Raw genomic sequence first — 14,294 nt, 5'->3', positions numbered from 1 at the left:
TTGATGTTTTAAACACTTCATAGAAAACAAACAAAATAATTCTGTACATAATTATTTCAGTTCAATGTGACTGAATCATTTAGCTTAAATTACAACAGTTATTTAATTTGTCATAATCCCTTGGTTTTTTTGGAAGTACTGAATTATTTACATAATGTCTATTATATACAAGGGCCACGTAGAGATGTTCCTAGGATCTAATCTACATTACACAGCTTTAAGCAGTGACTGTAGGTCAAACACCAACTGTACAGAAGTTTTCCAGAACTGGGAAGCTGATAATATTAAGTCAGGGTGGAAGGAGGGGGATGAACAAAGGGAGGGGGGAAGGAGTTGGCAGGATTGGGGTGCGGGTTGGGAAGGCTAGCAAGTCAGTACAGAAATAGGAGTAATTGTCGGTCTAGATTTGCAATGTACCCATGTTCAGGTTAGACCAGGCATGGGTTACAGCCATAGATCAATCTATGTAGTTCACTTCCTAGGTAAAGTACAGTTAGATCAGGCCAGCCATTTTTTACCTGATCTAACCTTCCCAAACATCTATACTAAGGGTGGGCAAAATGCAGCCCATGGGCCAGATCCGGCCTGTAAGGCCATTCTATCTGGCCCACAGGGCCCCTAAAAATATTTTAAAAATTAAAATGCATCTGTCCCTGAGTCCTGTCAAAAATGACAGAAGACGGGGCAGTAGGACCCAGGGGAATCCTCGGCAGGCTCCCGCAACAGCAGGGCCCCGGCCCCATCCCCCTCGCTAGAAGCCCTAGCAGGGACTTCTGGCCTGGGATCATGTGGCTGCCCCGGCACAGGACACTCAGGTAAGGGAGGCAGAGGGGAATGGCAGGGGAGTAGCTGGTACAGAGTGTGGTGAAAAGCAGCCCCTCACCCACCCTATGGCTGGCACTCCCTACTGCAGCCTCTCACACCCCATGCAGGGCTGTCCTGAGCAGGCACAGGCAGCCCCATGTGGCTTGTGGGCTGCAACCAGTTGCAGCATGGGACACTAGCCATGGGGCGGGGTAGGGGCTACTTTTCCCAATGCTCAGCACCAGACTGTAAAGCCGCCAGGTGCAGCAAGTGGGGCAGGGGTTGCAGCAGCTTCCATCACAGTGCAGCCCCAATGGGTGAGCCTAAAGCCGGCACGGGACCCAGGTTAGCAGGGGTGGGTTACAAGCCAGTGCTGTGCACAGGTGGGGGAAAAGCAGTCCCCATGCGGCTGGCAGCCCACACTGCAGCTGCTTGCAGCCCGCAACCCATGTGGGGCTGCCTGTGCCTGCTCAGGACAGCCCCGCGCAGGCTGCAAGTGGCTGCAGCAGGGAGCATGGGCCATGAGGCGGCCAAGGGGCCACTTTTCCCCATGCTCCGCACCAGCTCCTTCCCTGCTGGTGAGCAGGGGGTCAGGGCTGTGCGCTGCTCCCCACCTGTACAGCAGGGCTAGGGGGGCACTGGGAGTGAGTGGGCGCGGGAGCACAAGGCCCACATCAGTGTTCCAGGGCCAGTGCCAGCAGGACCCGGAGCAGGGTGGCAGGGGCTCTATGGCACTGAGCCAGCTCCTCCCTCTCCCTGCTGGTGCAACTCAGCCAAGCTCCACTGACCCCTGCCAGCCTGTGCCCTGCTCTGCACCTCACCAGTGCTGGCCCTGAGACATTAGTCCCAAGATATGGACATTGGTCCCGAGACAGGGACCAGGGGGCAGAGCACCTGTCAAGGGGCAGGGCTACCCATGCAGCCCTTAACAGTTCGCCAAAACTAGGTAAGCGGCCCTCCACCTGAAATAATTGCCTGCCCCGATCTATACAATACAGCACTTAGATCAGTAGGTCAATCTAAGCATAAGATCCACACATGAGTGAACAAAGTCAGAACAGGTAGCCATACTCCCTGATCTAACCTCCCAATTTGTGTACATTTTGGCACTTACATCTATCTAACTAAGGTTAAATCCACCTAAGTGTAACATCTGCAAATACCCAAGAGCTACTTAGAATAGCATTAAGGCTGAAAAGTCAAGAACTCTACATTTGAAAATTAAAAGAATTAAAACCGTCTTTGCAAACTTATTTCAGCTCACCCATTCAAATGTACCATGTGAAACAGTCTTTAATTACTTATTCTGAGCATAATTCAGATGCCCAATTTAGTACACAGAATAGACAGGGCTGCTTTAATATTTTCTTTCCTCTTCGTTCTATAATATGCAGCCCATGTCCTACTTATTGTACATTATTCAAACATTTAGCAAAAGATGGAATTAATTTCTTAAGATGTTAACTGCAACCCTCATCATAATGGTGGCCAAGTACTTCAACCATTAACACATTTATTTCCATAGCATCCATTCATCTGAGTGAACATGTTTTTCTCCCCATTTTAAAAAGGAGGAACTAAGGCACAAAGAAGGGAAGATCAAATCTGGGTACCTAGTGTAGACCATGTATAGGCCTATGCAGCAGGAGCAGTGAGTGAACTGTACTATAACTTGAATCAAACAAATGCTATTCAAAGCATAACCACATTTCAGGGAAAGTGTGGATATCAGGCGTGGACATTTTCATGGAACCAAAGTCAAAGCTGCAGAAATATGACTGAAGAGCAAGCCAAGGCCTTTATCCTAAATACTCTGTATTACAATTACATCCTAAAACATTAATAACTTAAGGTGATCAAATGTATTAATAGTTATTTTGCCATAATAAATGTACTTTTGCTAACACATTCAAATGATTATAGCAGTGTTGCCCCATGAGAGTTGACAATACTGTTATAGACACAAAGGCAGCCATGACGATGGAAAAAGCCAAGCAGCCTTGTGAGGCCGCAAGGCAGTTAGTAAATAACTGACCAAGGCCAAAGGGTAAGTCTAACTTCTACCTCTTAACATAAGAAATTTCTACCAAACCTGTTATTTTTAATCTAGTAAAAATGCTTGAATGTTTGTACACTTTGAGTTTCTACCATGAATGCCACGTGCCCCTGGAAACTGGGGGAACACGGCAAGCTCCCACAGGTGGCAGCAGGACTATCAGCAGCAGGAGTGTGGTGGTGGCAAGCAGGGAGCTCCCATAGGCAGCTGCAGTGCCATCGGCAGCTGGGGGGGAGGGGGATGACGAGCGCCACCCAGTGGTCAGCGACCACCCGCTGACATCACCAGCAGCATTAGGTGCACCGCCACACTCAGGGGGTGCATGTGCACGCACGTGCACTCCCTACGCATCACCAATGGTTTATACCAGTAAACCTGAGATTCCACTGGTAGAAATGTAATGCTTGTACACACCTTCTGTAAAAATTGATGGCTTCAGTTATGCAAGAGGTGAAATTACATGATCCAGCGGTCCCTTCTAGTTTCAACATTATCTATAAATAAATAAACTTCTTGGTTTGCCTTTTTTTATATGCAAAATTAAACACAAAAAACAGGCTAAAATAATATTATTCACATTCAAATAGAAGAGAAATACTATAATTAAGGTTGCCTATGCAATCTTAAGTCAAATTTCTTATGCATATATCTTACAAATCAATGCCTATTTCATAATCACTTAATTCCCCCCTCCCCACTCAATGCACATTTTGTGCACATTCTCCCCTACTCTGTGCATTCTGTGCACAACACAGACCAGCTCTAGAGATAAATTTAGGTTGCACAGAGAAAATAACAGCTTTTTGTAGGACCCTAGCCTCATTTCCTGCCAAAACAGTGAAGTATGTCATGAACAGGGATCTGGGTTTTCCATTCACCATGCTTTCACCTTAAATGAGAAAAATGCAGGAAATGGTAGCACGTAAGTCTGGCAGGGAATGGGCGGGAATTGAGGTATAGTGAGGAAGGGAGAGAGTTGGGCAGGTCTGCGGATGGGGGTACTGCCCAGCTGGGGCAATGCATGGGGATTGGGGCCCAGGACCCAAACGCACAGCCGCAGGGCCCAAGCAGGGAGCAGGATGGAGCTAGTCCAGGGGGAGGAGTGGGGGGCTGCCTCCCCACTGCTGCCCACACTCCCAGGAGGGTTGAGGGGGGGCATGAGTACCCTAGATCTGTGCATGGGGCAGGCAGCAGGCTGCCCACTGTAGACTTGGCACTCCCTACTCTTCCCCCCCGGGGCCTCTACATCTCTGTGGGCAGGACCTAGTATAGAAGCTCATTGCCACCATGAGCCCTGTGTAGTCCTGGCAAGGTGTCCCCTGCCCACCCAACAACAGCAGGGGTTGAGGTGCAAAGTTGTGCCCCTCTCTGCTGCCAGGCAGGCACTTGCCATGGTTGTGTGGGACTCACAGTGGCAAAGAGCTGCCCTGCCTGGTCCCACTCTGCCATGCCACACTAGATCCCAGCTTCTGAGCTGCAGAGGCCCCAGAGGGAGAGTAGCAAGGCAGGGAGTCCTAAGCTCAGACAGAGCAGCCTGCATCCACACACCCCCAAAATGGGCTCTGCTCCGGTCATGCCACTCATGGGGAATGAGGAGCCAAGCTCTGTGCTCTGCTTCACTGCAGCAGCTGCCACCTCGTGTGGGTGGGCATCCAGGGCTTGGGCACTGCTGCAGGGGGCTGTAGACCCAGGTCCCTGATCCCATAGCCTTGGCAGCTGTGGCATCAGCTGCAGGGGACTGAGTGGCACCAGCAGGGTCAGGGGGCTGTGGATGGGGAGTGAGAGCACCAACAGGGGTAGGGAACTGTGGATCAGAAGTGAGGGACATCAGCAGGGCTGGGGCACTGTGGTTAGGGAATGAGGGACACTGGTAGGGCTGGAGGGCTGTGGGTGGGGAGTGAGGGGCACCAGTAAGGCTAGGGGGGCTGCGAGTTGGGAGTGAGGGGCAATGGTATGAGCAGGGCACCAGCGTATCAGGGCTGCTCAGCACCACAAAGCAGTGTGGGGGAAACAGCCACAGCTGCACCTATGTTCTGGTCAACAAAGGGAGCAGGGGGAGCTCTGATTTTCCATGATAAAAAACCCAAAGTCAAACGTTAAAATTTACAGGTATTTAGAAGTTGTTTATTATAGTGATTGAGGTACTGGTAGATTTCCAAATTGCTTTAAAATTGTAAATATATCACTGTGTTCAACTGATGCCTTTATATATAGTGGTGTTTCATTTTAGATACGCAAAAACACAGATTTGGAAGTTTTTAATTAGAGAATTTGTGATTTTTATCAGAGAATTTGCTATTTTAAAACAGAGAAAGCCAGTACCCCTGGTTATGAATGAGGCATGGGAATACAAGAAAAAAAGCACCTGAATGTTGCCCTGAAGAACTGGATTCCACCAGAATGCCTGTGTGTTACTAGGCATGTAACTTAGACCACACTTTATATGGGTGATCACATTGTCCTCTGCTTTCAACCTTTTTTCTGTCCCACACTTAAGACCCTGGGATCTAATCTGCAGAAGTGCTGAGCTCTCAAAGCTGCAACTGATGTTCAGAGAACATATGAAGTGCTACATAAGGCTGAGTATTGTGCAGCATCTGGTTTTAGGAATCTCAACTTTGGCACACAAATTAGTGGATACTTCTGATCTTAATCATTCTATGCCTTAGGGCCTAATCTGTTAGGGCACTTTTTACATGTGCTCTGAGTTTGGGGGGACAGCACTTTAATTAAAGCAGCTTTTAGAGCTGGTGTTATTAAAGCACCACAGCATCTTGTGTATCAGTGTCTCTGTGCTTAAAAATGGTGGTGGGGTGCCAACAAGCTGTAGTTCAAGCACGTCCATCACTATTTCAAAGTGCAGGGATGCTGATGCGCAAGACTCAGAAGGCTGCTGGAGCACAATAACTGCTATGCTCCATCAGACTCAATTAATCGAGTCTGCTCCAACATGCTGTAATTATAGCACATCAGAGCAGCCTCCACGCTCATGTACAGGCACCCTAAAATGGCAAAAATTATTTTGTTTCATTTCACAAGGACACTGTGAAAGCACATGAAGTATGCAGATACTACAGTAAGGAGCAGTAAGGACCCTTCAAAAAGGATAAGAAGGAGGACCCGGGAAACTATAGGCCAGTTAGTCTTACTTCGATCCTAGACAAGCTGGTCGAGAAAATTATGCTGGTACACATCCACGAGGGGCCAGCAAGGGATTTCATGCTTAGGGGCAACCAACACGAGTTCATCAGTGGCAGGTCCTGTCAGACCAACTTGGTGGCCTTCTATGATAACCAAATCATTAGATGCAGGGGTAGCAGTGGACATAGTTTTCCTGGACTTTCAGAAGGCCTTCGACACTGTCTCTCACCCTGTTCTCACTAAGAAACTGGGGGACTGTGGTGTCAACACCCACACAGTCAATTGGGTCGCCAACTGGCTGGAGGCCCGCACCCAGAGAGTGATGGTGGATGGGTCATTTTCGACCTGGAGGGATGTGGGCAGCAGGGTTCCCCAGGGCTCGGTCCTCGGGCCCGCACTGTTCAACATCTTCATCAGCGACTTGGACAAGGGAGTAAAAAGCACCCTGTTCAAATCTGCTGATGACACTAAGATGTGAGGGGATGTGGGCACACTAGAAGGGAGGAATAGGTTACAATCGGACCTAGACAGGTTACAAGGGTGGGCAGACGAGAATAGGATGGGATTCAACACAGACAAGTGCAAGGTGATGCACCTGGGGAGGAACAACCAGCACCATACCTACAGGTTGGGGAACTCCCTTCTTGTCAGTACAGAGGCAGAAAAGGATCTTGGAGTCATCATTGACTCCAAGATGAACATGGGCCGGTAGTGTGAGGATGCAGTCAGGAAGGCCAACCTCACCCTGTCATGCATCCACAGATGCATCTCAAGCAGGTCTAAGGAGGTGATCCTCCCCCTCTATGCGACACTGGTTAGGCCGCAGTTGAAATACTGCATCCAGTTCTGGGCACCACACTTCAAGAGGGATGTGGACAGCATGGAGAGAGTTCAGAGGAGGGCCACTCGTATGATCAGGGGGCAGCAGGGCAGGCCTTATGAGGACAGGCTACGGGACCTGAACCTGTTCAGCCTCCACAAGAGAAAGCTGAGGGGGGATCTAGTGGCCTGCTACAAACTAGTCAGGGGGGATCAGCAGGCACTGGGGAAGTCCCTGTTCCCCCAAGCACCGCCAGGAGTAACCAGGAATAACAGTCACAAGCTGGCAGAGGGAAGATTTAGGCTAGATATCAGGAGGTGCTACTTCAGTGTCAGGGCAGCTAGGATCTGGAACCAACTTCCAAGAGAAGTGGTGCTGGCTCCTACCCTGGGGGTCTTTAAGAGGAGGCTAGATGAACACCTTGCTGGGGTCGTCTGACCCCACTACTCTTTCCAGCCATGGCAGGGGGTCGGACTAGATGATCTACTCAGGTCCCTTCCAACCCTAGAAACTATGAGAACTATAAAAAGTTCATTCAGAAAAAAATTAATGCTTTCAGAGCAGATCTTGCAAAAACAAGGCATGGAGATGCAAGTTAGACAATGAGGAGGAAACAACATTTCAAAACATTACTCATCCATTTGATGACTGAGGTCAGGATTCCCTGGAAAAGACAGTATACAAACCTACATTTAAATATTGTAGCATATTGCTTATCAGTAAGAGACCTAATTCAGATTCCACCAGCCACTTAAATTTTGGCGTTTCCTCATTTTTTATTGACTTCGTAAAATTAATAGTTTCTTTTTTAATTAATTTGTGCATGTAGTAGGGCACATGTGCACGCATATATACACATACACACACGAGGTAAAAGGCAATGTTCCTTTAAACCTTTACCATAATACTGGAACACTGACTTATGATTTCTCCTTTTCAATAAATTATAAAATGAGAAACAGGAGACTACATACAGCAATCAACCTGTGGATTTCAGTGCCTTGGTATATTGAGGGTGGATGTCAGTGGTTGTATAATCATAGGGCTGCTGAAAAAAATTACATAAATATTTTATATCTGATCATTAGTATACAGGGGAACTGTCAGCCTTCCACAACAAAGCAACTGCTGCCTAGGGATAGGAAGAAACACTCTGGAATAGCGGAGTATTACATATATTATCATCGAGTTTCTTGCACCTTCTTCTAATGCATCTGATATTACCTTCTGATTAAATCAGGTTGATGGATTCAGTGTTGGATTAGATGAACCATTAGTCTTACCAAGTACGTAAAGTCCTGTGTAGGGATGTATACACAAAAATATAATACCCAATTCCATACAGAACCTCATACATATGAATTATGAATGGAAGAAAGGCCTAAATCACAGGAGATCAACATTCAAATTTATTTAAAACATTGAAAAAATAAATTATTGTTCTTTTCTTAGTCCCTATGATCAAGGCATAAAAAACCTCACTGGAATATTTTCACATTGTATTACATTATTGCTGATATTCCTCTTAAATTGAAAGGTTCCGCATAATATTTATGAGCTATCCATAATCAAAGAGTTGGTAACACAAGAATTATTTTTTTAACACGATTTTCTTAATGCATTCTAACCTAGCTTGTTGGAATGAAAAGTAACAGAAAACTAAGGCGGCTTCCTTTTACAGGGCCTCTCTATTGCAGATAGCATGCTAGAGAGACGTGAGTCTAGTTTATAAGAAAAAATTCTGGAACTTGTAATACTGCCTTTCCTCAAATGAAAGGAAACAAAGTTATTACAATTAAAATTTGGCATCACTCCTGAAAGATCATGCTTCAGATATACACACACAATTACTTTCACTTGTAAAGGTTAAATAAAAGTATATCATTTGCCAACACTAGAAACTCACAAGTTCACAACAATTACTACAGCCAGAAAACAAGCTTCCTGTAAATACCTAGAGCCTGTAAATACCTAGAGCTAGCAGACTCTGATATAGCTGCAGTGTATCCTTCTTACAATCCCCCAGTAAAGGGTCATACACTTTCAGCTCCTCCAAGTACCTCCTTTATTGGGGTTCTGTTTTATTAAAAGAACTGAGTTAAAAAGTTAACTCATACACTTTCTTCAGGCGCCTGCTGTGCCCATTGATTCTTTCCCAAAACCAAGGCACTGCTACCTTGCACACCCTAAACTTCCTATTTTAAAAGGTTACCCCTCATAGCATTTAGCTCTAGGCCAACCTTTCCATTTACCTGTTGTTGAATGTGAGGGAAAGAAAGAGCCAGCAGGCTCCTTGGCTCCCAGACTGAGCAAAGGACCAGTGACCCCAGGTCCGCAGCCCCAAGGAGCCAGGCAGAAATCCCCCTTAGCCAGGGGTGTGGGGAAGGGAGGGACCGGTACTCCTTTCGCTGACATAAAAGAGAGGCCGGGGCTGACAAGCGGGAGCAAAGCGGAACCGGAAGGAGGACGTAGAGGTGATGGAGCACACCGGCGGGCGCTGCAAAGGATGCTGCGAGCAACGCTGAGTGCTAGTAGGAACCTCTGGAAAAGGGCAAAGCCCCAGCGGGGTTTTTGAGCCCGGTCTGCTGGCCCCTCCGGGGCCCAGGACTGTTTGTTTACCGGCGGGGGGCTGATGGAGCCCGGCTGGAGCTGGTACCGTAAAGACCCTAATAGAAGGGCACGATTTGACTTTGGGTACCATAGTCCCTGTAACAGGGGCGCAGCTCAACAGTGAGCTTGGACTGTGAAAGGGGAAGTGGGTTAAGCCCTCCAAAGGGGCTCTTCGAGAGCCAAAAAAGGGGGTTCGACCCCACAGAGGGCAAGTTTGTATTGGAGGATGACCGCAGACTGCTGAAGGAGCCGCACCAATCAAGGGAACCCCTTTTTTTTTTTGGTCGTAGTACTTGTTTTGATTGTTCATTTTTCTTTTGTGGACTATCTGAGTGACATATGGATACGTGGCCAGACCAGATGGTTGGCCACCACCCGGTGGAACGGGTGAGGGTGTAGGGGCGGCGGAGCCCTCAGAAGCTCGGGACCCAAGTGACACCAGTGAAACTCATAATTGGACTGCGTGCACCGGACATCTGAACCAACTCCGTTAACATCAAAGTCGTGGCAGGCGAAGCAGGTGCGTGTGAAACCCCAATTAAAGGTGAGGATACACCAGGCGAAGCAGGCGTCTGCATGGTCCGCGGGCATTGGTGACATCCCGACATTGAAAATCCCTCTCTAGGTAGTCTGTACCTCTTCACTCCTTCCTGCTACCCACTGGTGTCCATCCAAAACGCTCCATCTGGGCACTCTGGAGAATTGTTACTAACCTACCTGTCACAGGGGCACTTAGGTGCCCTGTTCCTAGAACAGGATTAAGGAGCTGCCAATCACCAGGACAACTCAGGTGCCAGTTGCTGTAGCAACCAGGACAGTCAGGTGACCAGAAAGGGGCAGGGCCGGGCCTATATAAACAGCCCAGGCCAGAGCCTAGGAGGTAGTTCCCTCCAGACAGCTGCAGGAGCAGGAGCTCTGCGGGAGAGCTGAGCAGGCTGGGTGGATGGTTGCTGCCTGACCACTCTGACCGGCTGCAATGATGCAGAGGAAGGGAGAACCTTAAGGGAGGTATGGCTAAGAGCCAGTGTGGCACGGAGTTTATGTTGTGAGCCAGAAGGCTCCTTGTGGTTATGTTACAGCCGTTTGGCTCTGGGTTTAGTTATTGTTATACTGGAGGACCGGCTGAGGCTGTAGGGGTGTGAGGAGGCCTCACGGAGGCTCCCCAGTAGCTTGGGGGTTCCCGGTGCCCAGCGGGGGCACAGTGAGCAGTGCCACAGTGGGCACAGCGTTTTAGAGTGCCGGAGAGGCATCTGGTGAGTGTGGGGTTGGGACCTCAGCCCGTGAGGGCGGTTGCCCAATAGGGCGCACGACCCGGAGGAAGGGTCGGGGGCCAGGCACGGCTACAGGCCACCTGAGCCCCGGGCGCGAGAAGTGCGGCATGAGTGCGAGAGGCGCGGCATAGGCCCCGAGAGGGCGAGGAAGCGTGAGAAGCACAGCATAGGCCCCGAGAGGGCGGGAAGCACCAGAGAAAGGAGCGTAGGTTGTGTGACAGATCCAGGAGCGCCGGTAAAGGGGCGTAGGTTATGGGACAAGCCCAAAGGTGCCAGTAGAGGGGCGTAGGTTGCACGACCAGCCCAGGGGCACCAGTGAAGGGGCGCCAGGTGCACAATAAGCCCAGGAGTACTAGAGAAGGGCATCCAGGGCGTGGCAAGCCCAGGGGGGCCAGAGAGGGGCAACGAAGGGAAAGGACTTAACGTCCGGGAACAGCTGTGAGGCTTGGGGCGTGCTAAAGGGGAGGAAGGAGGCACGCATTGCCCATAAGGCTGGGGTTGCACCGAGTCACCCCATATGGGACGGGGATAGTTTACCATAACGCCGTGTGGTAGGAGAATGGAGGCAGCCTCCCATAGAACCATACACATACCAGCAAGACGTGGCAGGTGAGAATAGGGGGCACTAGATCGCCTAACTGGCATGGCAGGAGGGGCGCTAGTGGGTTCACGGCTGCCCCTAGGCCCTGCCCTGTGACACTACCCTATCCCCAAACAGGACACCTATACTCAGACTTGCATTCTGCTTCCCTGTCACATGACCTCTGGACTAAGTAGTAAAATAGTCGCAGGTGCTGCTAAACACAATGCTGCCTATCAGGACAGCTCATTCTATAATAATCACCATATTCCCAATAGAAAAATTGGAATAAAAAAGTACTTGTAAACATTTAAGTGTTTATTACTGGACTTAAATATGACTCCATTTCGTATTGGCATGGACATTTTGAAACCCTAATGGGCAAGGGCACCATTTATTGTATTAGACTGGTAAAACATACATTTGCTCCATGGCTCTGCATGCTCCTTGAATTTGCCCCCAGTAGTATTCCTTCCATACTTGTCCCATACCTATGTTTGTTGGGGGCAGTGAGAGAAGCAACAAGGGTATATCAGCTGAGTTTCTCAAGTGCTAGTCTGTACATACTGCTATCACCACTTTATCACTACAACATTTTTGACCATCCTTGGTGATTGCACAGTGGCGGTGGGGTTTAGTAGATCCTTGCTTTCTTGGTATATGCCCATGCCACATACTTGTATTTCTAGAGTAGACTTTCCCTGTGAAGTCAGTTCACTCTTATTTACAATAGCTGCAAACTCATGAAGGAGTGGTCCCCTTACTGGGAGCATGGATTTACTTAATCTGAGAAGAACATGCGACATTGATATAGTAGTTCTACTGCAATTAGTCCTTGGAACAAATGCTCAATGACACCACATGCTCTGGACAATGTATGGGGATGTTCCTGGATTTTGTTTTCTGACTGTCATTCTTAGGCTGAATGCTTGGCATTTAGTGTGACTGATTGCTACAGATTAGTTTGGAGCTTGCTCTCTAAAGGTATTCCCAGAACCAGCAGGGGTTTGCTACTCCATTGCCAGATTTCTTGAACGACAGATTTGCTGCTGATTTCTATTCTGTTTTGTCTCTGCATGTACGTTCTGTGCCAAAAGCCCAAACTCCTTGTCACTCTTCCTCTATGACAAACAGTTTATAGGATTTTGGCCAGGAGTATGGCATTCAAATTAAATTTTGCAAAGGATGTGTTGAGAACAAAGCTACATAACTGCAAGCTAAAAGAACTAAACAATTTACATAACATTATTTATGCAACCATGATTTATTTGTAGATATTTATCTGTTACCCAAACTTAATATTATTTCTGTTTCTTTCTCTGCTCCAGAATGGAAAGATGGCAAACTTCCAAATTCAACTAAAACTGTTCATTAATATGACAATCTTCAGCTTTAAAGCTGAATTATTTGATGTTTTAGTTCAAGCCACATAGCATACTGTCATTATGTCCAACCAAGACCTAAGCATGCCTGTTTCCACATTTACAGATTTCCCACCATTTTTATTTTGCACAGGGATTGCATAAATATGAGGTTAATCTGCTCTATAGCAACACAGTCCTGTCATTTAGACAGCAACATAACTCTTCAGAAGGATAGATTTAACTATTTTTAAACATAAAATTAATTTTGCTATATTGATAGTAAGACCTCATAGTAAGTACTCTCTCAGTAGCCTTAAATCATCATTTCTACAACAAGCCCTGATTTGTGCTGACACTTGAGCTTGAGAGATGCTAAATACCCATAACTGAAAGTTGAAAGTTCTCAGCACTTAACAGGATTGGGTATCTACTGCACTGAAGAAGGAAACTAAAATGAAACATGAGGAAGGCACCTGTCCTGGTGTCATAAGGTTGTGGTTCTATGAAATATGCTATAGGCCAACGTAATCAAGAAGCCTAGACCTCATAACTTACCCCTTCTGCTTTCTCTTCAGTGTTTGCCAGCATTTCTTGAAGAGCCCGCACTGACAAGGACTGTTCCAGCACAAAAGTACAAATGGAGAGATCTGGTGGAACATTCTAAATGAAGAAAGAATGAGATTACATGAGTGTGCCATCAGTCAGAAGTTGTTATAAATCAATTTCTAAAGCTGCCATATTTGTTCTACCCCTGTTCCCCTACCCTTAATCATTCAGGTTCAGTAAAAAAATGCTGCTTTTTCTCAGTAAATATAAATATCAGTTTCAGACCTTCTCCACGAAAATCAGTTTATTAGTTACGCCATGTTTAGCAGAATGCTACTCTCCAGCGCCTTCTCTCAGAAGACACTCCTCCAGCATCTTCCTTCTCCCACTCCTTGCCCCACCCCAAGGGCATGTTGCACCCTAGACTCTGCTTCTCCAGCAGAGAGCAGAACATGCTCCTGTGCTGCAGGGGAACACAGGCTGACCATGGGCAATCTGGGTCAGCCAATCAGGGCTACCCTATGCATTTCTGCCATCAGGCAGACTAAAGGAGCCTGCAGAACACCCTGAGATCTGTACACAGATCTTTAAAGGAGAAACTACAGAGAGACGCATTGAAACAGGTACTACTACTGTTCAGAAGTGTTTCAAAATGTATCACTTTCTGTTATGTATAGATGTTCTGATGAGCACAACAGAGGACCCTTTTCTCCTCCAGCTTTGCTCACTACCCTGGAGGTTAAGATTTTGAACTGCTGCAGTCAGGGATCACAACAAGGGCTATGTGCATGTCTGGTGGCTCATAACACAACATTTTGAAATATTTGCAAGTCCTTTATACTTTGAACCACTTTAAGTATTACATCTGCCTGAATCCTAATACTACCAGACTTTTCTGTCAAGTATCTACAATGTATTCCATTTATGGGAATAGTATTGTGAGGAAAAATATATGCTTACTCATTAACTACAAGAACAGTCTACACTAAGATTTTTGCATCTCATTAAGGTTCATTATTTTGTCCCTCAGAGTACCTTGTACCTCTGACAGCAACCTTGAAATTGATAGAAACTAGCCAGCCAGTTTAAGGCTGCTTTAAGA

At 47.2% G+C, this 14,294-nt stretch overlaps 1 protein-coding gene across 1 annotated transcript in view; it reads right to left on the bottom strand.

Annotated features, from left to right (window-relative positions):
* The window catches only part of RYR2 (ryanodine receptor 2), an 830,495-nt gene that overhangs the window by 547,295 nt on the left and 268,906 nt on the right, over positions 1–14,294 (bottom strand). Inside the window, exon 3 of the mRNA XM_090044772.1 lies at positions 13,202–13,306. Within this exon, the coding sequence (XP_089900898.1) occupies positions 13,202–13,306 (105 nt within the window). The remainder of the gene's footprint in view (positions 1–13,201; positions 13,307–14,294) is intronic.

Source organism: Crocodylus siamensis, chromosome 1 (genome assembly GCF_052110815.1).
Source record: "Crocodylus siamensis isolate JL-2025a chromosome 1, ASM5211081v1, whole genome shotgun sequence".
Lineage (NCBI taxonomy): Eukaryota > Metazoa > Chordata > Crocodylia > Crocodylidae > Crocodylus > Crocodylus siamensis.
This window is presented reverse-complemented; position numbering and strand designations above follow the sequence as displayed.